The 27,495-nt window shown below is 47.2% G+C and overlaps 1 protein-coding gene across 2 annotated transcripts in view; it reads left to right on the forward strand.

The window, feature by feature from the left end:
• The window catches only part of EVI5L (ecotropic viral integration site 5 like), a 1,383,225-nt gene that overhangs the window by 679,450 nt on the left and 676,280 nt on the right, over nucleotides 1–27,495 (forward strand). For both annotated transcript variants that reach the window (XM_085654281.1, XM_085654282.1), the window contains exon 8: nucleotides 11,116–11,259. In XM_085654281.1, coding sequence (XP_085510407.1) covers nucleotides 11,116–11,259 — 144 coding nt within the window. The remainder of the gene's footprint in view (nucleotides 1–11,115; nucleotides 11,260–27,495) is intronic.

Genomic DNA, 27,495 nt, shown 5'->3' on the forward strand with positions numbered 1-27,495 from the left:
TTGAATCCGGCGTATGAGATGGACAAGTTCCTGCTTCCCGGCGGGAACTACAACAGGGCACTTTATTCCCGCCTGGCTGGCCGGACCCTTACGGGCCCTACTAAGATAGCTGTGCGGACCTGGAGGGCTGCCACTGCGGCCATGGGCTGGAGTGAGCGATTAACATGTGCTACTCCCTTGTTTGCCTCCGACCGCCTGGGCAGCTTGTGGACCACCAAGGGGTTTGACCAGTGGGACACGATTGGTATCAGCAAAGTGGGAGACCTGTGGCACAAGGGCGCGGTCAAGACTTTTGCGGTGCTCCAGGCCGAATATGAGCTGACCGACAGGGAGTTCTTCCGCTACGCCCAGGTTCGACACGCCCTGCTCTCGGTCTTCGGGGAGGGGACCAAGATCCCTGTTTCTTCGCCCCTCGAGGACCGCATACTTGACGGACATGTCCCTGATAGTACTATTTCTTTAATTTATAAAAAATTGATTAATCACCGGGCGGACCTCCTGGTGCGCCTTCGGGAGGCTTGGACTGGGGATGGGGTCGAACTGGACGACGAAGATTGGCAGTTTGCACTGTCGTCCCCCAAGGAGGTTGCCATTCCGGCTCGTCTCCGGTTGGTACAGCTCAAGATCCTCCACCGGGTGTATGTGACGGGTCCGCGCTTGGTCTCGATGGGATTTTCCGACGACGGGCTCTGTAAGCGAGGCTGTGGGCTCAGCGCCACCTTTCTTCATATCCTTTGGGAGTGCCGCGAGGTGGCGGACTACTGGCGCCGGGTCCACACGGTTATGGGACAGGTCACTGGGGTTGTGCTGCTGCCGGAGGTGCGTCGCTGTGTCCTGAATGTGTGGGAGCCCAATGACTACAGCGCGGCTCAGACTCGGTGGGCGGCCCTAGGGAACATGATTGCCAAGAGGGATATAGCGCAACTTTGGGGCGCTCAACGGCCGCCCACCGTGTCAGTATGGAAGGAGAATATGGACTGGTGTATGTTTAGGGAGAAGACAGTGTATGTGGCCCGTGGCAAGCCGGGGGCATGGGGTAGAATTTGGGGGCAATGGAACGCATATCGCGGAGGCATCTGTACGCCCCCCCTGGTAGACACTGATATCGCCATGTCCCCCTGACCCTTGATGGTTCCTGGCGCTTTTTGTAACAACTACATTTGGACGTTCATCTCCCTTGACCCCCTTCCCCCCCCCCTCCGTCCCCGGCCTCCCGGTACTCCTCTCTTTAGCGGATTGCTCAATTGTCCTGACTGGAGTCTCCCGGGGGGAGCCTGACCCGCACTGGTTTCCCTCATAACTCGCCTTTTGTTTTTATTGTTTTTCCTTTTGTTTTTGTTATTGTTGGACTGACGCTTGCTGTTCTTCGAGAACTATCTTGAGCCACTGCGGGGCAGTGCCCTGGGAACTGATTGTTGCCTTGATATGTGTATATTTCCTTATGTACCTAGCGGCCGGCCCGGGTGGTTGTAGGCCCATACTTGTAACCGAATTATTGTTCAATAAAAACTTTTTCAAAAAAAAAAAAAAAAAAAATGATCGAGCAGGTCAAAAAACATTGACTGGCCCACAGGGGCTCCGCTAAATTACAGAAGATCAGACTGCACAAAAGGGACGTCAGGATATACCCTTTTTACATAAATATCAACAAAAGTAAAGAAAAACAAAAAGCAAGGCGAAAAACATTGAAAGGGCGTCTAACCACAGTAGAGGAACTCCACACCCGACCACCCTAGGGTGGTCAATAAAAAGGAGGGGAGTCTGAGAGGGAGGGGGGGCCACGGGAAAACCAAATCTATACACAGATGAACAAATTAAGCAAGGAACCCTCAAGGATCAGGGGGACAAGGCAACCTCAGACGTATCCACCAGGGGGGGAGAACAGATAGTCCCTCGATACACATTCCACTGACCCCAGGTTCTACCCCACGCCCCCGGTTTACCACGAGCCACATACACCGTCTTCTCCCTGAACATGCACCAGTCCATGTTCTCCTTCCATACGGACACGGTGGGAGGCCGTTGAGAACCCCAAAGCTGCGCAATATCTCTCTTCGCGATCATGTTCCCAAGGGCCGCCCACCGAGCCTGGGCCGCATTATAGTCACTGGGCTCCCACACATTCAGAACACATCGGCGCACCTCCGGCAACAGAGCGACCCCAGTGACTCGTTTCATAACATCATGCACCTGGCGCCAATATTCCGCCACCTCGCGGCACTCCCAGAGGATGTGGAGAAAGGTGGCACTGAGCCCGCAGCCACGCTTACAGAGCCCGTCGTCAGAAAACCCCATCGAGACCAAACGGGGACCCGTCACATAGACACGATGGAGAATCTTAAGCTGGACCAGACGGAGACGGGCCGGGATGGCAACCTCCTTAGGGGATGACAGCGCAGACTGCCAGTCCTCGTCGTCCAACTCAACCCCATCACCCGTCCACGCCTCCCGAAGTCGCACCAAGAGATCAGCCCGATTATTTATAAATGTTTTATAAATCAGGGAGATAGTACTGTCGGGGACGTGTCCGTCGAGTATACGGTCCTCGAGAGGCGAAGAAACAGGGACCGTGGTCCCCTCCCCAAAGACCGAGAGCAGGGCGTGCCGAACCTGGGCATAGCGGAAGAACTCCCTTTCACTAAGCTCGTACTCGCTCTGAAGCGCCGCGAAGGATTTAACCGCGCCTTTAACCCATAGGTCCCCCACTCTGCTAATGCCGATCGTATCCCAGTGCTCAAAGCCTTTCGTTGTCCAGAGGCTTCCCAAGCGCTCTGAGGCGAATAAAGGAGTAGTACACGTTAAACGCTCACTCCAGCCCACAGCTACATTCGCCGCCCTCCACACCCATACCGCAATCCTAGTAGGGCCCGTGAGGGTCCTTCCGACAGATCGAGAGTAAAGCGCTCTGTTATAGTTACCGCCGGGAAGCAGGAATTTATCCATCTCATATGCCGGGTTCGAACCAGGAGCGTACGTAGCATGGTTAATGGCAGCCAGCTGGGAGGCCCAATAGTACCTTCTAATGTCAGGAAGCGCGATGCCCCCGTCATACCAGGGAAGAGTCAGCTTTGCCAAAGCGATGCGCGCACGACCGTCCCAAACCAGTCTCCTCTGCAAACTCTCCACTTCCCTAAAGTAGGCCGCCGGAATGATATCGAAGGAGTTCTGGAGTGCGTAAAGAAATCTGGGAAGGGACATCATTTTAAACAGTGCTGCGCGACCAAGTGGAGACAAGGGCAACTTACACCACCGAGCCGTATCCACCCTCAAACGCCGGAGGGGAGACAGGAGATTCTGCTCGTAGCGGGCCGCCGGGTCCAACGAAACGTACACCCCCAAGTATTTAAAGCCGGATTGAGATGTTTGGATCGGAAGCCGAGGCGGCAAGAGAGGAAGGCCACCGGAGATAGGATACACGCAAGATTTGGACCAGTTAATTATCAAACCCGAATTTCTCCCGAAGGAAGTAAGAACATCAAAAAGCACATTGAGCGACTTCCGCGGCGAGGTGAGGTACAAAAGAATGTCATCCGCGTACAACGAGACCCGATCCTCGAAGCCCGGGGCCCACCGGATCCCTCTGATCGAGGGCTCCAGGCGGAGCCAGGCAGCGAGCGGCTCCAAGGCGAGAGCAAAGAGCAGAGGGGACAACGGGCACCCCTGCCTAGTACCCCTCCCGAGAGCGAAGGGCCGAGAAACCCGCCCATTGACAACAACCTGCGCCATTGGTCCAGCATAGAGGAGCTTAACCCAACTAATAAATCCCTCCCCAAAGCCAAACTTCGCCAAGACGGCCCAAAGGAATGGCCACTCGATGGTATCAAAGGCCATCGTGGCGTCTAAGGAAACCAGTATGGCCGGTTCAGAGAAGGACTCCGCCCTAGCGAGGACGCCATGGAGACGCCGCAAGTTGAGAGCGGTATTACGATGCGGGATAAAGCCGCATTGATCCGGATGTATCAGATCACATATAACTCTCAGCAAGCGATTAGCGAGGACCTTGGCAAGGATTTTCGGTTCGGCATTTAGTAGGGAAATAGGCCTATATGAGGCACAGCGGTCTCGTGGCTTACCGTCCTTGGGAATCACAACTATGGTAGCCAGACGCTGGTCGTCGGGAAGGGAACCCCGCTCGAGCGACTCCAGAAACATACGACGGAGGAAGGGCGCGATTTTATCCGGGCGTAGTTTATACAGTTCAATCGGCAGTCCGTTGGGGCCCATAGCCTTGCCCGAGCGAAGGGAACGAATCGCGGTAGCGATCTCGTCGACAGACAGGGAGGCCTCCATCTGCTCACGATCCTCGACGGATAAGCCGGGCAAGGCAATATCCCGCAGCAAGAGACGAGAGTCATCCTCATCTCTATCAGATACCGGGGAGTACACCGCCCGGAGGTGGTCAGCAAAACACTCCACAATCTCACCAGGGTCAGTCACACACACTCCATCCGAAACCCGAAGCTCCGGGACCACACGATTCACTCTCTCCTTCTTGTCCAACCAAGCAATCAGTTTACCCGCCTTGTCCCCGGCATCATACAACCTACCCTGCTGCTCCCTATACATGGTCTTGGCAGCGTCAGTAACAAGAGACTTATATTCAAACTGCTTCAAGCTGAGGGCATGAAACAGGATATTAAACAGCTAGCACAGCAATTGAAATGCTTTCTGATTAATTGTAGATCATTGAGTAAGCATAAAATAGAAATCCATGATTGTATTATGGAGGAAAACCCAGATGTCCTGTTTCTTACAGAAACATGGCTACAAGAATCCTCTGCACCGGATATTTTACAGGCACTTCCATTGGACTATGGGATGCTCAGGGTGGATCGCACTAAAAAGAAGGGTGGGGGGATAGCCATAATTCATAAGCTGACACTAGACTGCACAATGGTGGAGGTCAACATAGAGGCGCCCTCTTTTTCACTAAAACCAAATGACAAACAAACAATTAATGGCTATTTAATCTGCAGACCGCCGGGAGCATGTACTGACTTTAGTCAAAGCGTCTTGGAACATTTGACTCAACCAGCTCTGTACCACTAAAACTTGATAGTCTTGGGAGACCTAAATCTACCCTTTGACAATGAAATGTGTAAAGCAGTACAAACTTTGTCAGGAGCCACAGGGGGAACACACCAACGGGGGCATCTACTAGACCCCATTTTCTCTAATTGTCTTTCTGTAAGACATCCAATGACAGTCCCATGGTCAGACCATTATCTTGTGACTTTTTATATCCCGATAATAAGGCCACCCACAAAAGTGGATCAACCCTCTATTGATAGACGTAGGAAATGGGCTAAATTCAATGAGAACAATTTCGTACAGGCCCTACATACAAAGCTTCCCGTTTTAAGTAATAATATCAATGAAGCAAGCCAAAGAGTAGATAAGTGGATTACAAACGCCTTAAATAAGGTGGCGCCGTGGACCACTAGCACACCATATAGGCAATCCAAGAGTGCGCCGTGGTTTAATGAGGAACTAAGGCAGGCAAAGAAAGCGTCTAAAAAGCAGGAGAGGATATGGAGGAGGGGTTTCTTGGAGTCAGAAAAAATAGCATATAAAGTTAAGCTCAGACAGTACCATGCGCTTATAAAGAAAACCAGGGCTTCTTATTACGCAGAGAGGATTGAGTTAGCTGAGAACTCATCAAAGGAATTATTTGGTATTCTTAAAGAGATATCCTCATTAGAAAGGACATCCACATTACCCTTCGGCTTGGAAGAATCATGCAATAAGATTGCAGACTTCTTTGCGGAGAAGGTATCCAAAATGTATTAAACATTTGATGAGAAGGCTCGAAATGGTGACATTCAAGACAATGAACAAGTACAGGTATGGGCTTAAAACAATATTTAAAAATTCTGCTCTCCCCCTACAGAAGATCTGAAAAAGATAGTAAATAGTATAAGATCAGGATCCCCGAATGATCCAGCTAGGCCTAAAGTGATCAGGGCAGGGCTAGAGGTAATACTCCCCTACATTCAACAACTGCTGGACATTTCTTTCCTGGAGGGTCAGCTACCTAACACATGGAAACAGGCAATGGTTCGCCCACTGAGAATAAACACCCACAGTGGATGGGAACATTTTAACAAACTTGCGGCCGGTGTCACTGCTACCATATTTCTCCAAAATTGCGGAAAAAGTGGTCAATACACAATTAGAAGGCCTCGTAAAGGAAAATAAACTTTTACAACCTACCCAATCAGGTTTCAGGCCAGCTTATTCAACTGAGACAGCCCAGCTCTGTGCTACGGAGACGATACGGAAGAGAGTAGACGAAGGATTAACGACTGCGCTGGTCTTATTAGACCTCAGGGCAGCGTTTGATACGGTGTCACATAAGATGCTCATACACCGACTTAGGAGAGGAGGTGTGGGGGGAGTTGCGTTGGACTGGATGGTAACTTACCTTCAGGGACGTAGCTTCCAAGTGGTACAATCCGCATACACATCAAAAACCATCACACTAGCACAGGGGGTGCTGCAGGGCTCAATCTTGAGCCCATCTCTTTTTAATCTGTACGTAGCCCCCTTAGCTGATATTGTAGAAAAACATGGAGTATCAATTGTGTCGTATGCCGACGATACCCAGCTAGTAGTCACGCTGACACCCAACTCACCGCAAGCAGCTAACAGCTTTGCAGCCTGCCTGAAAGATCTAGCTGGATGGATGTCAGACAATTACTTAATTCTAAATGGCAGTAAGACTGAGGTGATTATAGAAGGAACTGCTCCATCAATATGGTCTCCGGCATGCTGGCCAACTATGCTTGGCCCAGTCCCAACCCCAAAGTCGGAAGTAAAAAACCTGGGAATATGGATGGATTCAAAACTATCTTTTGATGTTCAGATCAATAGAACAAGAGGGAAATGTTTCGGAATCTTGAAAATCCTCAGGAAAATCTTAGACATTCTGCCTATATCATGAAGAAAAAACCTGATCCATGCTCTGGTCACAGCAAGACTGGATTATGGGAATGTGCTGTTGCTGGAAGCAACAAAAATGATTGCAGAAGTAGCAGTCCATCCATAATGCAGCCGTGCATCTGACCCTGAACCTGCCAAGAAGGGCATCCTCGGAAAACGCACTAAAGAGACTACACTGGCTACCTGTTCAAAAACGTATCACATTTAAGGCACTATGTTTTAGTCATTGTATCTTGCAATGGAAAGACCCTACCTATTTGCATAACCTACTCTCTGTATACAAACCAGAACGCCAGTTAAGAACTACCGGAACACATCTGGTCAAAGTCCCTAGGATAAAAAGAGCTCATATGGGCGCAAGATCATTTAGGTATCTGACAGCTAAGAGCTGGAATGAACTACCCATGTCCCTCCGGAAGGAATCTTTGGAGAAGATCTTCCGTAAGAAGCTGAAAACATGGCTTTTTTCACAGTAGATACGTAACTACCTATTAACTGCAGATCAATAATTTTTCTGAGAATTATCAGTGGCAATCAACAGCGCGGGGACACACCAGCTGGTGTAACCAGGCACTCTATAAATCTAAATAAACTAAACATAAATGAAATTAAAAAGGCCAAGGCCCAATGTTTTGAGGAAAAGATAAACCAGGCTTCAAATTACCGGAAGGAACTTTTTAAGTTTGTCAAAGCTCTGACAACTCTAAACCAGGGCAACACCCTCCCGCAATCCTCCAAGAAAAGATGCAGTGAGATAGCGGTCTTCTTTCAGATAAAGGTCATAGACATCTACCACTCACTTTGATGTGGTACAGGGACAGATCCAAGTCAAGCAGTTGACATTATGGTGACCCCAACTATATCTGTTTTAACTTCCTTTCCACCTTCGAATGAAGTCATTGCATGGACCCTTATGAGTAAGACTGAATCAGGGTCTCCTTTAGATCTAGCACACCCCCACGTTCTATCTAAAGGCATGTAGTCCATCCTCCCATCGATAGTTGAAATTCTCAATCGCTCACTAGACTCTGGAGTTGTCCCAAAAAATTGGAAATATGCAATCATTAGATGGCTGCTTAAGAAACCACATCTAGACCTGACGTTGCCCAATAACTACCGTCCTATCTCACTGCTACCTTTCGTAGGAAAACTCCTGGGGAGATATATATACCAAGTGTTGTCTGTTTTAGTGCAAGACAATCATTGTCTTCACCCTACACAGATGGGCTTTCATTCTCAGCATAGCACTGGATCCGCCCACCTGGTGGTTATTGAGGAGCTTAAAAGCATACTTGACCAAGGTGGCTCAGCCACAGTTTTGCTCTTGAATCTGAGCGCTGCTTTTGATACTGTAGATCACGTTATCTTGCTGAACAGGCTCAGGGAGGTGGGGATCCAGGAAAAAGCTCTGGATTGGCCTGCATCCTTTTTAAAGGATAGATCCTTCCAAGTTATGGAATCCATGTGCTTTTCTGACAGTATGCCATCGGTATGCGGAGTGCCATAGGGCTCATCACTTAGCACCACTCTATTTGATATTTACATGTGGCCACTGGCAGAAATTGTCCAGGAGTTTGGCCTGTTCATAGTTTCCTATGCAGATATGCAGTTGGTGGTCTCCTTTGACTATAGCACAAACCTAGAACTCCAACAGCTAGCATCTTGTTTGGAAAAAATGGCTAAATGGAGGACCAATTGCTTCTTGAAACTAAACAGTGACAAGACAGAGCTGATGATTCTGGGGAACAATGCTGTCCCCAAGCCTCAGTCTAGTTGGCCAAGTTGAATGGGGAACTCTCCTGTTCCCAATTCCTCCATTAAGATTTTGGGAATATGGTTGGACAAAGAATAAACAATGGATGAACACACAAAAAAGCTGGCAGGCACATATTTTGTTCTACTCTGAATGATCAGGAATGTTTTGGTGCTTATACTGGAGCATTTAAGGAAAACGGTAATTCAATCCATGGTGGTCTTCCACCTGGATTATGGTAATTCCCTTTACCTGGGTTCTCAAAAATATGTTATAAAGCGACTCCAAACCGTGCAAAACGCGGCAGCTAGGCTTCCTTGCCAAACTCCACATCACGAATCAGTAAGGGAGCACTTGAAACATCTTCATTGGCTTCCTATCGATCCAAGGATCAAATTAAAGACCCTTTACCTGGCACATAAAACAATAAATAATAGAGGTCCCCCTAAAATCAGAAGCGTGGTCCTGCCACAAATCCCCTCTAGAAGTCTAAGATTGTCCTAAGAACGCTTCCTTAGGAACTACAAGAATCAAGAGAGCAAGATGGGGTGGCAGATCTTTCACACATCTCGTCCCTAAGCTTTGGAATACCTTGCTCCGCAAATTAAGACTGCTAAATGAGGAATTCAGATTTAGGAAAAAGCTTAAGATATGGCTATTCCCCCAGTAACCTTAACAGGCATAGTTCCCCGCCGCAGTTCGACTACCTAGCGCTGGGAATCCTTCGGGCAGCCATGCACTTTACAAAATTCCTAACTTATGTTAAATTTGTTGTTTGGACCCCTCACAGGAAAGGACTTTCCAGTGAAAACTGAAATATCCCCTAGATGTCCTATCGGCCTGAAACGTGTTCACCCTGAGGTGCCCTTCAGGCTTTACTTTGCATGCCAGGAATTCTTGCAAAAGATTATGTTGGAGGTATCTACCACTTTTTAAATGTGCCCTGTCCAAGTTTCCCAGAGTTCTAGACCATAAACTGTCCGTGGGTTGGGCCCTTTCATATTTGACATTTCATGATCATTGCGCCAGAGTGATTTAGTGTTCCCCAATAAGCACTCTCAGTGCATCCTCAAGTAGGTCTCATAGATTGCTATGAGGAACGTTTTCTTTAAATGGAAACATTAAATGCAAGAGGGCGGAAAACTGGCATTCTTGTTCCTTTGTTAACATCAAAGAAACATTAAGATATTTTCCTGCCAATCTTTGCCTTAACTCCTCAGCATCAAGTAAAAACCTCTCAGAGAATTATTCACACCACCTAATTTCAGATTTGCAAAGCCATGCTTTCCAACTAATTTTTGGAATCACTAATTGTAAATCAAATATTTCATCTACAGCCTAGACACATGTCATTACCACCTCCTTTGCTGCCATTGCCTCAACTGAATGCCAGAATTTGACCCAGCGCCAATACCTCAGCCTGTGCCAGTGACATGTCTACCTGGTGCAGGCCCTCTGTTTTGCAAAGAAGACCCAACAACAAAGATACAAAGAAACAAAACTTGACAGTAGTGCAGGCCAGATTACTGCACCTCCTCTGGCTACTCATTGTCTTTGTTATATGAGGGAAGAGCAGGAACATCTTCATTTATGTTCCCATCGGTTTTCATGACAACTGTGTTAATATGTGTTTTATTTATTTATTTATTTAAGTATGAAAAATCCCTGAAATCCCTATTGCTCCTCCTTTTATGGCGAATCTTAAGTATACTCTATCCATCATCCCCTAAAATTAGGTACTCTTCTGAATATTTCCCAAGGAATCCAAAATTATCTATGTGAAGTTTCATCCCTGTGTTCACACTGCCTCTTAGTTTTTTTCTCATTGAAACACTGTGCTCTAAGCTGAGTTCTGAAACACTGTGTTCTAAACTCAGGTTTCAGAACATCAAAAAGTATAAGGTTTTACTTGTAAATGAGAATCAGTTTAGCTTTACCAGGCCTGACTATACTAAATCACTTCATTCAAAATGGGAGGTTTAGGGGCAGAAATGTTTTATTCATCTCAGAAAATAAATTCAAGATGTTTCTTTTTCTGCCTCATTACTGACTTTGTCCTTAGCACCCTCCTCACATTGAAACAATAAACCAACATTTTTGTTCTTCTCCTCTACTTGCCATCATTGTTTTCGCTTTGCTATTCTGTCTCTTCTCACTGGCGTTTCTTTACTTGTCCTACTAAATCTCTATATCATTCTCCCTCCTTGCACTGCCCTTGTGTGTCTTCATTTTGTTCTGGTCCTCCTTACTTTGTTCTGCCATTTCATGTGTTTCTCTCCCCACTTTATCCTTCTCCCATTTCTTTTGTTTGTTAATGGTTTTGACTTTTGTACTTATTTCATCCCCAAATAACCTTACCTTGTGTTTTTTTTTAATCATACCTTTTTTCCCTCCTCTTTGTCTTTGTTATTCTCCTCCAGGAACAGCTGCCTGAACTGAACATCCACTTTCGGTCTCAGAGCTTCCACACATCGATGTATGCTTCATCTTGGTTCCTCACACTCTTCCTTACCACCTTCCCTCTGCCCGTGGCCACCCGGGTCTTTGATATCTTCATTTACGAGGTATGAGATCACGTAATTAAATCGTAGTTATATTTGATCTGAAGCCCATTTTGTGGCTAAATGCAAGCATTAAAGAGATTTCTGAACATTTCTTATATTAGAATGAGAATTATTTAATAATATTATAGTTGAGCATTTGCTGGTTCCTCTAATTTGTGAGTTGGACTTTGGATTAAGACCAGTGGGGGGAAGTCGAGTCTCTACCTGGTAGAAGGCTCTATTGACACACACTTAATACCAGAACATCTACACATGACTGACAAGGGCTTTAAATACTTGGGGCTGTACACATCTATCAATGAGGCTGATTGCCTCACACACAACATTAAATGAGTCATGGTGGAATTCCGGGAAGACGTTGCTAGATGGCTAGGTCTCCCATTGATGCTGCTGAGGAGAGCGGCCTTGTACAAAATGATAATGCTCCCTAAACTATTGTACATACTCCAAAACACACACCATAAAATCCAGGAAATGGTCTTTAAGACAATCAATGACTTACTGCTCAGATTCCTGTTGGATGGGGTCTACCCCAGGGTGGCGTTGCATACATTACAGCGTAGCCAATATAACGGGGTAATAGCCCTGCCGGACATCCAAGCCTACTACCGGGCGGCACATATAACCGCAATCAATGAATGGTGCCACGCTCCGGAAGATCACCCCACATATGCCCTGGAGAGGCTTCAATTTGGAAACACTTCTATCTTCACTACTTATATGGGGGCGCTGGGGTACGAAGCCTACTACCTGCTACACACAGAATGCTCGAAACCGATAAAGGGGCGGAACGGCAGATGACCTGGGCAAGAAACCTACCAAAGCTACACCGTTATGGGAGGGCAGGCGATTACCAGAACTGTCGAAACTGCAGAGGTTTGGGGGCTGGGACACAGTCTGGATCTCAACGCTAGGTGACATAATAAGAAGAGGGGACTGAATTACTTTTACAGATCTGCAGGCTGAATATTAACTGTCAGATAAGCAACAATACAAATATCTACAATTACAGCATGCTTGGAAGGCACAAATACCTAATATTGCAGAACTCCCTGAATATGCACAATTAGAAGGCCGGCTGTTACAGGAGGAGATACCCTCAAAGGCACTCTCCTGGACATATAAAACCTGAATAAATAACATTCCAGATAGACTGTTAGCCCTCAGGCGTAAATGGGAGGAAACCACTGGCTCGCTAGAGGACATTGATTGGGAGGCAGTGCTGATACATCCAAGGGAAGTAGCGATCAAGCTTTGTTTAACGTTGATACAGTTTAAAATTGTGCACCGGTTTTATCATGATAGGGCGCAACTTCATGCAATGGGCAGGGCAGAAACGCCCAACTGTATGCGCTGCATAACAGACCATGGTACCTATATACATACCCTGTGGGAATGTCAGCAAGTGCACAGATATTGGTCACGCATAGTGAAGAAACTAAATGCCATATTAGAAACACTGATCCCAATGGACCCAAAATATATTCTCCTGGGCATCCCCACACACATTGATATTCCCAGAAATAAACTTCTACTGAGCAATTTGGGACTCATAGTTGCAAAAAGATACATCGCTAAGTACTGGGGAAGAGCAGACTTGCCCAATATGGTGAAATGGCAGGCCAGTATGAATCTATACAGGGGGGCTGAGCAAACAACATACCAGGCCCGAGGGTGTCCCAAAAAATTCAGTAAAATCTGGCAGTCGTGGCTAAGATATTACAACTTATGTTGGTGGGGGCTGAGATGAGCAATGGAAACACGCAGGACTCATAAGTTCTCTTCCAGGGGATCCTCATCAATAGTCATAAGCCCATGCGTGGGACCCCGGAAACACTATATTATATGTGTATATATATATATATATATATATATATATATATCATCGCTCCCACTGCACCTCCAAACCAGCGCACTCAAAAGACGGGTGCTTTAAAACACGAAGGTGCATTCGCGTTAATAAATGCGCGCTCAGTCCCAGTCACATCACAAACTTAGGAAAGCACTCACGGGACACTTCTGCAGTTCTTAGGTCATTTATTGCATAGCGAGCATGGAAAACATGACGCGTTTCGGCTATGCCTTAGTCTGATGTTGTTACAAATTTCGCGCCAAAGAAACGGCATATTTAAATGAAAACGTTACGTGGATCACATGACATCACAATTCATAGACATCATAGAAGGACAATCACATTAGAAGAATCACTATTGGTAATTCATCGCCATTTTGGAATGTCAAAACAATTAAATAATATTGCTTATTTCGCCGTATATCGGCATTAAAAAACAATCCCAGACTCGAAGTAAGATTAAAAACTTCACACATAACGCCATATATGGGCATGTGGTGTCCCTCAAAAATGACAAAAATAAAGCCGTGTATCGGCAGATCGATGTCAACTAATAAATGTCTAGCAATATGGAGGTCATTTAAATCACTTGATACGTTAGATAACCATAGGTATGTTACAATAACATCCTCTCATAGCCGAAACGCGTCATGTTTTCCATGCTCGCTATGCAATAAATGACCTAAGAACTGCAGAAGTGTCCCGTGAGTGCTTTCCTAAGTTTGTGATGTGACTGGGACTGAGCGCGCATATATATATATATATATATATATATATATATATATATATATATATATATATATATATATATATATATATCTTACTAAACACCAGAGCTGAATCATGCCATAAGGAATTTCTACCATACATGAAAAACATGCATTAGAAACAGGAGAAACAATAGCAAAATGTGTTTAGAAACTGTTTTAATGCTCAGCAAACAGTAGAAATCCTCATAAATCACTGAAAGCATAGGAAGCTCCCAGGCTGCATTGCAAACACCCAGTCTAAAAAGACTGAAAAGCTAACCTGTAGTTGCATAGCAATAAACTGACACCGTGCCTTTAAGGCACACCTGACCCCCAGCTTCCCATCATGCCTCAGGGGTGACAGGTCAGTTGTTCTTTCCGGCTCCTTCAGGAAGGATCCTGGCAACACAGCTCCACTCTTTTCTGATTTTTGTCAGAAAATATTTTCACTTTTGACAACTTTTATTCCTTACTTCAACATCTTTCAGTTAAAGTAAGAAGCTGTCTTTTTTGACAGGTTTGGGCATTTTTTAATATCTTAAAATGCCATCTCTTTTTGACCCTTGCCCTTCTTGTGGCAAAAAGAAGGCCAAAACTGATAATCATAGGGTCTGTATCCTTTGTCTACCGGAGGACCATGATCCTAAGACCTGCCCTCACTGCCAGAACCTGTCCAGAAGAACTTTGAAGGACAGGGAAAGAATTCGCCTGTATGGCCTGGCAGGTAAACCATCTAGAGGAAGATCTCCGGTAAGGAAGGGCTCCAAGAGGTCTAGAACGTCTTCTAGAAGCAAGTCCTCGCATCCTTCTGCTTTAGCGTCGGGCTCGGCGCTGAAAAAAGATCTTCAGGTGGGTCATATTTCCAAGAAAAGACCTTCGACAGCGGGCTCGCCGTCGAGAAAAGGTACGTGGTCGACGTCGAAGACTCGTCAGCTGTCGTCAACCCGGCGACGATCAGCGTCGAGAGACAAGACCCCTCCGCCGTCGTCAACCCGACGACGATTGGCGTCGAGAGACAAGACCCCTCCGCCGTCGTCAACCCGGCGACGATCGGCGTCGAGGAGCAGAGACCCTCCGCCGTCATCGACTCGGCGACGATCGGCATCGAGGAGTGTCACCCCTCCGTCGTCGAGGGCAGGCTCACTTCTGTCGTCGCAGTTTCATCAGCGATCGACGTCGAGAGCTCCGCCGTCGTCAACCAGGCGACGATCGGCATCGAGGATGAGGTCTCCGTCGTCGTCTCGACGGCGTTCGGCTTCAAGGGCGAGAAATACCCCTCAGCCGTCGTCGTGCAGACCGTCAATGGCGAGATTGAACGCAGCTCCGCCGTCGTCTAGACGACGTTCGGCCTCGAGAGAGAGAGAGAGAGAGAGAGAGTCCCTCCGTCGTAGACTTCACATCGCCGTTCGACGTCGAGGCAACATTCTTCGCCTGCTTGTCATCGACACCGGTCGCCGTCGATACGGCGTTCGACGTCGAGCAGACGAGAGGCCCGACCAGCAGGAAGGCAGGAGCCCAGATCGACGTCGAGACAGTCCTCGGTGAGGTCTGAGGATGGATCGGTGGTCTTAGTGACGGAGGCAGCTTCGCGCCATTCGTCCTCGCACTCATCCAAGGGGGCTTCTCCAAGGTCAGCTACTCCGCAAGGTCTCTCACGGAGAGAAGTTGCTAGCAATGTCCGCAGGTCGCCTTCAAGACAACGCGAGACCACTTCTGCGGTTCAGCTGTCGCCCAGATGGCTGCTGCCCGTACGTCACTGGCAGGACTCAGGGGCGACAAGGAGGATGCAAGAGTATGCCAGTCTGGCGCATAGATCTCCTCTTCAAAGATTGGTGGACGAAGTAGACAGAGTGAGTCCTCCCAGCCAAGCACGCGAGAAGTCACCTGAGAGACAGCGCCCTAGATCGCGCTCCCCCAGGCGAGAAGATCGTGCAGTCAGATCACGGGCCTGTGATCATCGACGAGGTAGAAGAACACCATCTACTTCCTCGACTTCCTCCACCCAGTCCTCAAAGAGGGATTACTCCCCCACGCTATCGGACAGCCCAGTGTCCAGGGTCTCGCCCATAGACGATATCAACACATACCATGAGGTTCTGCAGAGGGGTGCTCAGAAACTCAACATTGAGATGTCAGTCCCGCAAGTCACGACGACGGTGATTTTCGAGACTTTTCATCAGAAGACTGCATCTCGACCACTGCTTCCATTGGTTCCTGGGATCCTGGAACCTGTCATGGACACCTTCTTAACTCCAGCAACCATCAAGGCGGTGCCGGCTCGCATCCTTAAGAAATATAAGCCGGCTACCTCTGATCCGGTCTTTGTTAAGATGGACCCTCCTGCAGACTCGGTATTAGTAGCGGCGGCAAGAAAGACTCACGCTGTATCGTCGTCGTCTTCTTCTGTCCCACCAGATAAAGAGAGCAGATCTCAGGACTCGTGGGGTCGCAAAGCCTGCACGTCGGCGGCTGCATCCCTTAAGGTCTCCAGCGCGGCTGCGCTGCTCGGCCGTCATGACAGAGCTCTCTGGGACTCTTTGGAGCGGTTCAAATCCAAGCTCCCAAAGGAGGACCAAAAGGATTTCGAGGAGACAGTCACTGTGGGATCCTTGGTGGCTAATCAGACGATTAGCACGGCGGCAGATGGAGCGGTGCTATCAGCGCATTCTTACGCGCATGGAGTATGCGCCAGGAGATCGTCCTGGTTGAGACTAACCAGGCTGAAACCAGATGCGCAGCAGAGAATCTTGAACCTTCCATTCTCTGGCTCTTCTCTGTTCGGCACGCACACGGATGAAGAGATGAGTCGCATGAAGACTGAGTTGGACACCCTCAAGGCGGTTGGGTTGGAGAAAAAGTAGGAGTGCAGACGCCGCTACAGACCCAACCAGCGCAAGGGGCCTCAACAGAGGGTTCAACCCCCTCAGTGGTCCCAGAATAAGACCCAGGGAAAGTCACAGTTTCGGGGAGGAAAGTCCAACAGAGGTAGAGGGGGCCATCAACAGCAGTCCTCGACCACGGCGAGAGCAGGAGGGAAGTCATGAGCAGTGGCTTCCTCTGCCGCCGTTGCCCACTCCAGTGGGAGGAAGTGCTTCACAACATCTGACAGAGTGGGACAGCATCACAAAAGATTGCTGGGTCCAAAGGACATACCACCAAAAAAGTCCCATCCTCACCAGTTACAGCTGCTTCGAAAGGAGGTGAGGGCCCTTTTTCAAAAGCAGGCTATAGAAAAGGTTCCACCTTCTCAAATTGGAATGGGAGTGTACTCCCGGTACTTTCTGGTCCCCAAAAAAGATCAGGAGCACAAATTTCGGCCAATCCTGGACCTTGTTCTTCTGAACAAGGTCATAGTCAAGGAGAAGTTTCGCATGTTGGCACTTCATCAAATATGTCCACATCTGCAAGTAGGGGATTGGATGTGTTCGGTGGACCTCCAAGATGCGTACTTCCACATTTCCATTGCAAAACGTCATCGCAAATACCTGCGGTTTGTGGTCGGCCACAAGCATTATCAATACAAGGTCCTGCCCTTTGGACTAAAGTCGGCTCCGCGAGTCTTCCTCAAATGCATGGCAGTGGTGGCAGCTTTTCTTCACAGAAAAGGTCTCTTCGTCTACCCATACTTAGACGACTGGCTGCTGAAAGGTCCATCCCAGCAGCAGGTGAGGCAAGACTTCCAGATCTGTCTGCAACAGTTACACGATCTCGGCCTTCATGTCAACATGGAGAAGTCAGTGCAGCAGCCCACCCAACCCATCCACTACCTTGGCTCCGTTCTGGACACAAGCGTGGGAAGAGCGTATCCTTCGGAGGAGAGCTGGGCTGGCTGTTTGGGAGGAGTTGGGCGTGCAGATGGTGGGCGACTTATTCCGGGAGGGGGTGCTGCTGCCTTTCCAGGAGTTGCAGGACTCCTATGGGCTCCCACGTGGGGACTTTTTACTTCACGCGGCCCTGGTAGCGAGCCTTCAGCGGCACTGGAATGCGGGGCTCTCGGAGCCACCGGTCGCTGCAGGTTGCCAATATGTAGTGATGACGGCGGGGACGTCCAAGGCCATTACTTGTCTCTACCGCAGACTGTCGTCGGAAGGCCTACCGCCCCTTGCCGCCTTGAGGGGCAAGTGGGAATTGGACCTTGAGAAACCGATCCCCGAGACTACCTGGACCACGCTGGTGCGGCGGGCCTGGAAGGGAACGCGCAATGCCCGGTTCCAGTTGGTTCAATTTTTTACGTTGCACGGGGCATATTTGACGCCGGTTAAAATTTTGCAATATTTTGGGGGTGCGCACTCGCAATGCCCGCGGTGCGGAAGAGAGGGTGCTGATTTTCGCCACATGTTTTGGTCCTGCGTTCAGTTGGGTGATTATTGGGCAGAGGTTATGGATTGCCTAAATCAGGTGACGGACCGTGTTATTGACCCGGACCTGGGGGCCTGTTTACTGCTTTGGTTCCCACACACCCGCCGGACGAAGGTCACTAGCAAGTTTTATGACTTAGGATTGATAATGGCCAAGAGGGAACTGACTATGCACTGGAAGTCCAGGACAGGGCCTAGCTTCTTGCGGTGGAGGGCGGCCTTTGCGCGTTGGGCGTGGGCTGAGGGTGCACTCCGGTTGCAATTAGCTCTTCGGAGGGATGACGAAAAGGCGCTGGCCCGTGCGTGGGAGGCGCTGGTGGTGGAACTTTAGGGGCTGATGTCTAACAACGGGACAGAGGGGGACACATCTGGCGCGCAGGAGGAGGCGGTGAACGGGGAGTAGAAGGGGAGGAGTAGCGAGCACTGGAAACAAGGGTGTGGCTAGGCGCGAGGGAAAGCCGTGGTTCTCTAGTGGAGGTTGGGCACCCATGTCTGATTTATGGCAGGGAGGGGGCACATCAGGAGCGAGGAGAAAGACAGGAGGCACACTGACATGGGGTGGGGAGGGAGGGCCCGTATGGGCTGGAAGCTTATTCTCCCGGATATTGGCTGGTAACTCTGTATGTGCAATACATTCTTTGACCGGGGAGGAAGCGGGGTTTGTATTGAGTTGTTGCTATGAAAACAATAAAAAATGTTTCAACAAAAAAAAAAAATCCTTCGGAGGAGAGACTGTCCTCAATGAAACGGAAGTGCAGGCTCCTGCTCCAGGTGCAGAACCCGTCAGTCCGCCAGGTGGCATCCCTGCTGGGATCCATGGCGTCCTGCATCTTTCTCATTCCCAACGCCCGGCTGAGGATGCGGCCTTTGCAACAGACTCTGGAGGACCAGTGGGATCAGTCAACAGGTCGCTGGGAAGATCAGATATGTCTCTCCCAGGCGGCGAAATCCTCCCTCTCATGGTGGACTCAGCAGCGCAATCTGATGGTGGGAGTCCCTTTTCACCAGCCACGTCCAGTGCAATCGGTCGTGACAGATGCGTCTTTGCAAGGCTGGGGGGCACACATGGGGTGCCTTCAGATACAAGGGCGGTGGTCGGCGAAGGAACAGACCTACCACATCAATATGCTGGAACTCCGAGCAGTCCACCTTGCTCTGAAAGCTTTCCTACCGGCAATCGAGTCCGATTTGGTCCTGGTCCAGACTGACAACACGACGACCATGTTCTACTCACACAAACAGGGTGGAACTCGGTCACGTCCTCTTTCTCTGGAGTCACAGGAGATCTGGCACTGGCTTCTCGCCCGGAACCTCTCGGTAGTGGCAGTGCACCTTCCAGGAGAGCTAAATATCAAGGCAGACGCACTCAGCAGGCACTTCGAAGATCAGCCAGACTGGGTGCTGCACGACTAGGTGGTGGCGGACCTTTTCCATCGTTGGGGTCGTCCGGAGATAGATCTATTCGCAGACGACGAAAACACAAAATGCCACGCCTTCGCATCCAGATTCCACCGTCCAGGGACAAGGGGGAATGCACTTTTGATGGACTGGTCAGGGACATTTGCCTACGCCTTTCCTCCTCTGCACCTGATCCCGAAGGTGGTGTCCAAGCTACTCAGATCCAGCATGACGATGATTCTGATAGTTCCAGACTGGCCACGGCAGTGGTGGTACCCGGACCTTCTTCATCTGTCGGTACTTCCACACAGGAGACTACCTTGCAGGCCGGACCTGTTGAGCAAGATGGGCGGGAGGATTCTTCATCCCAACCTTCCCTCACTGAACTTGGCAGCATGGCTCCAAAGGTCCTGCAATACGGACATTTGAAACTGCCTCCTGATTGCATGCATATTTTGAAAGAAGCAAAAAGACTCTCCACAAGAGCGTCATATGCGTTCAAGTGGAAGAGGTTTTTTCTTTGGTGTAGAGAACATCACCTTGATCCTGCGAAGGGGCAGGAGGATGTCATTCTCCCTTACCTTCTGTACTTAGCAAGATCAGACTTAAAGTATGCTTCTATCAGGGTCCATTTATCTGCCATTATAGCGTACAGGAGATCTCCTAGTCAGCCCTCCTTTTTCCAGATGCAGGTGGTCAAGGACTTCTTACAGGGGTTGAAGAAGGTGTATCCCCCTGTTCGAAACCCTTCTCCTCCGTGGTAGTTGAACCTGGTATTATCTAAATTGATGGGCTCACCCTTTGAGCCAATCCATAGAGCTTCCTTGCAGCATTTGTCTTGGAAGGCCGCTTTTCTGGTAGCCATTACATCGGCGCGCAGAGTAAGCGAGATCCAAGCGCTGTGTACCAAGGAGCCTTACACTGTTTTTCACCATAACAAAGTGGTCTTTAGGGCGCATCCAACCTTTTCTCCCTAAGGTAGTGTCTGATTGTCATATCAATCAGTCCATTTCCCTTTTTTTTCCCCAAATCCAGCGACCCCGGCTGAGCGGTCGCTTCATTCCTTGGACCTCAAGAGGGTACTTAAGTTCTACTTAGAAAGTACCAAGGGCATAAGGAAGACAGATCAGTTATTTGTCAATTATGGCGCCATGAGAACAGGCTTCCCAGCCGCTAAGAGATCCATCTCTAGATGGATTGTGTCCTACATTACCTTAGCTTACCAGTTGGCGAAAAGACCCTTACCGTTGCCTCCTAAGGCGCATTCCACTAGGGGGAAAGCGGCCACAGTTGCCGCCTTGCATGACGTCCCAATGTCAGAGATCTGCAAGGCGGCAACCTGGAAATCGGTTCATACCTTTACGTGGCACTACTGCCTAGAATCTGATTCCAGGGCTGATGCTCAAGTAGGCCAAGCCTCCTTAAGGAATCTATTTGGGTAGCTTAGTTTTTTCTTTCTAAGCCTACTGATCACTTTCTGTTTTTTCTCCTTTGCCCGCAGGGAGATGAGGTGAGGCTCGCTATTCTATTCTAATGTTTGACTATTGATGAGGATCCCCTGGAAGAGAAGGATTAGTTACTTACCTGTAATCCTAGTTCTCTTCCAGGGGTATCCTCATAAAAGTCATAAGCAACCCCCCGCCTCCCCGGGCAAAGGATTGTTATCTTTTTAAGATGTTGTTAACTCTTTGTGCCATAGCTTTTTCAGTCTCCGCAAAGAACAACTGACCTAACTGTCACCCCTGAGGCATGATGGGTAGCTGGGGGTCAGGTGTGCCTTAAAGGCACGGTGTCAGTTTATTGCTATGCAGCTACAGGTTAGCTTTTCAGTCTTTTTAGACTGGGTGTTTGCAATGCAGCCTGGGAGCTTCCTATGCTTTCAGTGATTTATGAGGATTTCTACTGTTTGCTGAGCATTATAACAGTTTCTAAACACATTTTGCTATTGTTTCTCCTGTTTCTAATGCATGTTTTTCATGTATGGTAGAAATTCCTTATGGCATGATTCAGCTCTGGTGTTTAGTAGGCTGCAATTGCTTGGTTTTTTATATATATATATATATATATATATATATATATATATATTCACTGAAAAAACCATAGGTTTCACACATGTTATAGTTAGCGGAAATTTTACTGATAAAAAACCAGTGAAATTGCCCCGTTATAGTTAGTGCTGGCAACTATAACTCAAGCGACCGCAATCCTCTGCTGATGCTAATACTGTATTTAGACACTTATTTGCCCATGTCTTCTTCCATACATTTTTAGCTATACATATATTACAAATATTTTTTTTTCATAAAGACACATATGTCATCAGCAGAAGATTGCGGTCGCGTGAGTTATAGTTGCCAGCACTAACTATAACGGGGCAATTTCACTGGTTTTTTATCAGTAAAATTTCCGCTAACTATAACATGTGTGAAACCTATGGTTTTTTCAGTGAATTTGCAAGGTTTTTTAAATGCTAATTCCTAACTATAACGTGTGTGAAACCTATGGTTTTTTCAGTGAATTTGTACGGTTTTTTAAATGCTAAGTTACTTTACGCCATTCGAGGCGTGCGCGCCCACTTAACGCAGTTCGTTCCGTGCACGGTTTTTATCAACTTTAATAAGCCCTGTACATTTGGTGGCCTTCGGCCACCAAAAGCACAGGGGGTGGGGTCAATGTGGATAGTGTTTTTTTTATTTCGATTTTATAATTTCATGTTGCCAAAATTTAGTTTTTTTTACCTATTAATAAGCCCTGTACATTTGGTGGCCTACGGCCACCAAAAGCACAGGGGGTGGGGTAAGTGTGGATAGTGTTTTTTTTTACCGTACGCTTACGGTAAGCGTACGGTAAGCGTACTCGGCGAAATTGCCGAAAAAAAAATAAAACCGCTTTTGCTCTTGGGGGATGTTTGGGGACTCCCTCAACATGACTATGTGGGAGGGAGTTGTCAAAACAGCCCCGTAACATGTTTTTGGCCATCTTGTTTGATAAACAACACTCAGTGCGAGAGACAAAATGGCGGCCGCCGCTTCCTGGTTTCGGCCGATTCGAATGTTTACTAAGATCTAAGAGCCAATCAGAATCGCGCTCGCGCACGCCACCGTACGCTTACGGTAAGCGTACGGTAAGCGTACCGTAAGCGGGCTCAGATATATATATTGATTTAAAGGCTATTTTCTCAGAATCTACTGAACAGATTTACACCAAACCTACAAAAGGCACTTCCTTGACCTAGGGACTACCTCTCTGCCAAATTTCTAGTAATTCTGTTCAGCCTTTCGGGCTGTAGTTCGTTCTAAAGGTCCTATGGAAAAATGCATGGGAAAAACGCGTTTTGGGACCCCCCTTTTATCTCAGCCCCCGCTTGACGAATCCCCCCGAGACTTTCAGGGTAGGAGCGGAGCGTAGCGCCCCACCTATTTTGAGAAATTCGCGAGGATTCATCGACCGGCGCCAAAGTTATTCAAAATAGAATGTTGAGGTTTTCCTATGGAAAAGGGGTCCTAACTATAACTACCTACTGGCGACCGCCAGTAGGTAATATATATATATATATATATATATATATATTATATATATATATATTTTATCTACTGGCGGTCGCCAGTAGATAGTTATAGTTAGGACCCTGTTTCCATAGGAAATCCGCAACATTCTATTTGGAATAACTTTTGTGCCGGTCGACGAATCCTCGCGAAATTTTCAAAATAGGTGGGGCGCTACGCTCCGCTCCTACCCTGAAAGTCTCGGGGGGATTCGTCAAGTGGGGGCTGAGAAAAAAGGGGGGTCCCAAAACGCGTTTTTCCCATGCATTTTTCCATAGGACCTTTAGACACAGCTACAGCCCGAACGGCCGAACAGAGTTACATGAAATTTGGCAGAGAGGTAGTCCTCAGGTCAAGGAAGTGCCTTTTGTAGGTCTGGTGTAAATCTGTTCAGTAGATCCTGAGAAAATAGCATTTAAATCAATATATATATCTGAGCCAGCTTACGGTGCGCTTACCGTGCGCTTACGGTAAGCTTACCGTACGCGTACAGTGACGTGCGCGAGCGCGATTCTGATTGGCTGTTAGATCTTAGTAAACATTCGAATCGGTCGAAACCAGGAAGCGACGGCCGCCATTCTCTCTCTCGCACTCTGAGGGGGGGAGGAAAAACAAAGGCAAAAAACATGTAAAGGGGCTGTTTAGACAGCTCCTAACCACCTAGCCTTGAAGAAGTTGTCCCCAAAGAACCCCCAAGGCCAAAAAGTCAATTTTATATATTTTTTTGAAAAATCGCCGATTACGCTTACCGTACGCGTACGGTAAAAATTTTTAATAAAAAAAAAATATCCATACTCTCCCCACCCCGTGTGCAAATGGTGCCCGAAGGGCACCCATTGTGCATGGCATATAATAAATCTAGAAAATGTAAAAGATTACATTTCACAACGAAGCGGATAATATGTCCTCCATGTGCGCACGGTGCACGAAGCGCATCGTGCGTACACGGCCCATCCAGCGTAACGTGGGAACGCGGTGCGCGTAGCGCACCGCGTGCCCACCGTGCGTGCACGGCACTAACTGCGTAAAGTGGGCGCGCAGTGCGCGAAGCGCACCGCGTGCTCACTGTGCGCGCACGGTGCGCGAAGCGCACCGTGCGCGCACGGAACGAATTGCGTTAAGTGGGCACGCACGCCACGAATGGCGTAAAGTAACTTAGCATTTAAAAAACCGTACAAATTCACTGAAAAATCCATAGGTTTCACACACGTTATAGTTAGGAATTAGCATTTAAAAAACCTTGCAAATTCACTGAAAAAACCATAGGTTTCACACATGTTATAGTTAGCTGGACATTTTACTGATAAAAAACCAATGAAATTCCCCTGTTATAGTTAGTGCAGGCAACTATAACTCACGCGACCGCAATCCTCTGCTGATGACATATGTGTCTTTATGAAAAAAAAATATTTGTAATATATGTATAGCTAAAATTTAATGGAAGAAGACATGGGCAAATAAGTGTCTAAATACAGTATTAGCATCAGCAGAGGATTGCGGTCGCGTGAGTTATAGTTGCCTGCACTAACTATAACGGGGGAATTTCATTGGTTTTTTATCAGAAAATGTCCAGCTAACTATAACATGTGTGAAACCTATGGTTTTTTCAGTGATATATATATATATATATATATTACCTACTGGCGATCGCCAGTAGGTAGTTATAGTTAGGACCTATTTTCCATAGGCAATCCGCAACATTCTATTCCCAATAAGTCTGGCGCCGGTTGACGAATCTTCGCAAAATTTTCCAAACTTTTGGCCAGCTCCGGTCCGCTCCTATCCTGAAAGTTTCGTGGTGGTTCGTCAAGCGGGGGCTGAGAAAGAAGGGGGGTCCCAAAACGCGTTTTCCCCATGCAATTTCCCATAGGACCTGTTGACGCAGCTACAGCCTGAACTGCTGAACGGAATTACACCAAATTTGGCAGAAAGGTAGACCTTGGTTCAGAGTCGTGCCTTTTGCTTAAATGGTGTGAATCCGTTCAGTAGTTCCTGAGAAAATCAAAAGTAAAATCACATATATATCTGGGCGGAGCCTAACCACACATCTCATCGTGAGATCTGATTGGCTGTCAGCACTTCATCCAAGAAGTGCTGGCAGCCATCTTGGGACAAATATACATGATAGCAACTCATTAAAAAGCATTGCAGGTAATAGAATGTTTTAAGACTTTAGTTACATTATAAATCATTTGTTGATGGTACCATACTAATTTTAGGAATTGTGGTATGTTCTAAGGTGATTTTACCATGTGAAAAAGCCTTCTGCTGGGATATCATGAATCATGTTTGAGAGAAAACTATTTTCACATGCTTTTCCCACAGAGGTTTGGAAGGTGATCTATAATAAACTGAGACCATATTTTCTGTAAATTCACATTATCTTTCTTAGTCATGAGAGAATGAAGTCTGACATTCTCAGTCAAACATGTACATCCAACAAGGGCAGAGACTGTCAGTTGATTCCTTTGTGTTCTACTGCAGCTTCCCAGAGTGTTCCAAAGAACAACTAGAGCGCTAACACTCCTACTTATGATAAACGTATGGCACACCTGAAGCCATCTTGATTGGAATAAAGTGGTAACTCTTAAAACATTTATGTTAAAAAGGAACAAAATGAGGGGGTTCATTTTGCCATAGAATGTATGATTAGTGCTGCAGAAAGAAAAATTAGGGCACATTTTGAGTGACTTCTCAAATCCTCTTCTATTTCATTAAAGAATTCTGACATGCAGACTGAAACATGCACTTTGAATACCAGCAGCAGACTTCCCTGGTGAGCAGTAAATTTACTACAGTGATCTAATGAGCAACTAGAGTGCTAACATTCTGAATTTATGGCAAATGTGTGACACATCTGAATGCCTTCTTCATTGAATCAAAGTAAACAAGCATTGGCATAGCCAATAGGTCTCGCCATTGTGACCTTATAAGTGTTTAACCATGCAACAGTTGATGTTGGTGTACCAAGGATATTGTGCTGTATACCTAAATAATTATAAGGTCCCAAAAGCGAGACCTATTGGCTATGCCAATGCTTGTTTTACAGTGCTATAAATATAAGCACCGACAACCACTGATTTGTACACATTTATGCAAGTAACGAAAGATGCCGGGAACCCCCACCTGAGTGCACAAAGTCATGCCCAGAAATATAGCGTCACCAACAATGACAAACACTAATCCAGGAAAAGCAACAAAGAAAAACATTATGTTAAATCTGCTGTGTCTAGTGTCAGCACTGTTTGGCCCCAGCATCTTCATATTCAACACACCCACCCCAAACTACTCACACAGTTCTCAACAACATCAAATATTAAAGTACTCAAAACATTAGTGTCATACCAAAGGCATTGGTCTTTACACTCTGCAACCCACTGCCTATCAATAGAGTAGACAAACCCTCCCCAAAGAGCCTCAAACAGACACAGATTGGTATTTATGACTTGGGTAGATATAATACTGACGTTTCAGGGACTTAGCATGTTGCCAGACTTGTAAGAATTACATCTGTTCAGGAGACGGTAGGGACTGTGACACATAGCTGTACAAAACAAGAGAATATATCACTTACCAATAACCCTGAAATACCCAGGCTAACAGTGTGGTGTAATAGTCGAGACTGCTAATCTGATATGACCCTTAAGCCAGAGCTGTGAAAACTGTTCTGCACACATTGCTACATGAGGAGTCCGGTCTTATCTTTTAGGCCATTTAAGCTATTGTGTTCCCATTAATTCTTTTTGGCACACACCTAGCTAACAATTAGAGCGGTTGAAGTTTCTATTTTCTTACAAAGGTATTTCAACTAAAGTGAGGTACTGAAAGCGGATGTGCTTGTAGACTGCTGAAGGAGTGAGACCTGGCTGTTAATTCAAAGGTTGTGAAGCTGCTGTATTCGCTTGTAAATGTATACGGAAGGCTTAGCCCTCGTTCCAAACATAATCATAAAGTGCTCGCAGTGCAGCAAGTTTTCAGGGGGTTACCTAGATCTCTCCGTGGGGATTCGGAAACTGTTCTGCTCACAGTTCGGAAAGTAGATCACAAAAGTTACTGCCAAAGGTCGTGCAGTAGCTCTACACACGCATACTACTGGAAGTGGGTGATCTAGATCTCACTACATGAGTTCTGCAGCAGCTGTTCTCACAGTCCTGAAGGTGTGTGACCAAGATTCTCTATGGGTTTGAAACAGAAGGTGCCTTGCTGACACGTCAGCCAAATTAATTAAATGTGCTTCTTTCGCACAAAAGGTTTGTCTTGCAAAGAAGGCGTTGTGATGACAAGACATGGGACAGCTATGCCCCGTTTTAATTCAAGACAGATGACTAGAAGGC

Source organism: Triturus cristatus, chromosome 4_1 (assembly GCF_964204655.1).
Source record: "Triturus cristatus chromosome 4_1, aTriCri1.1, whole genome shotgun sequence".
NCBI classification, from domain to species: Eukaryota; Metazoa; Chordata; class Amphibia; order Caudata; family Salamandridae; genus Triturus; species Triturus cristatus.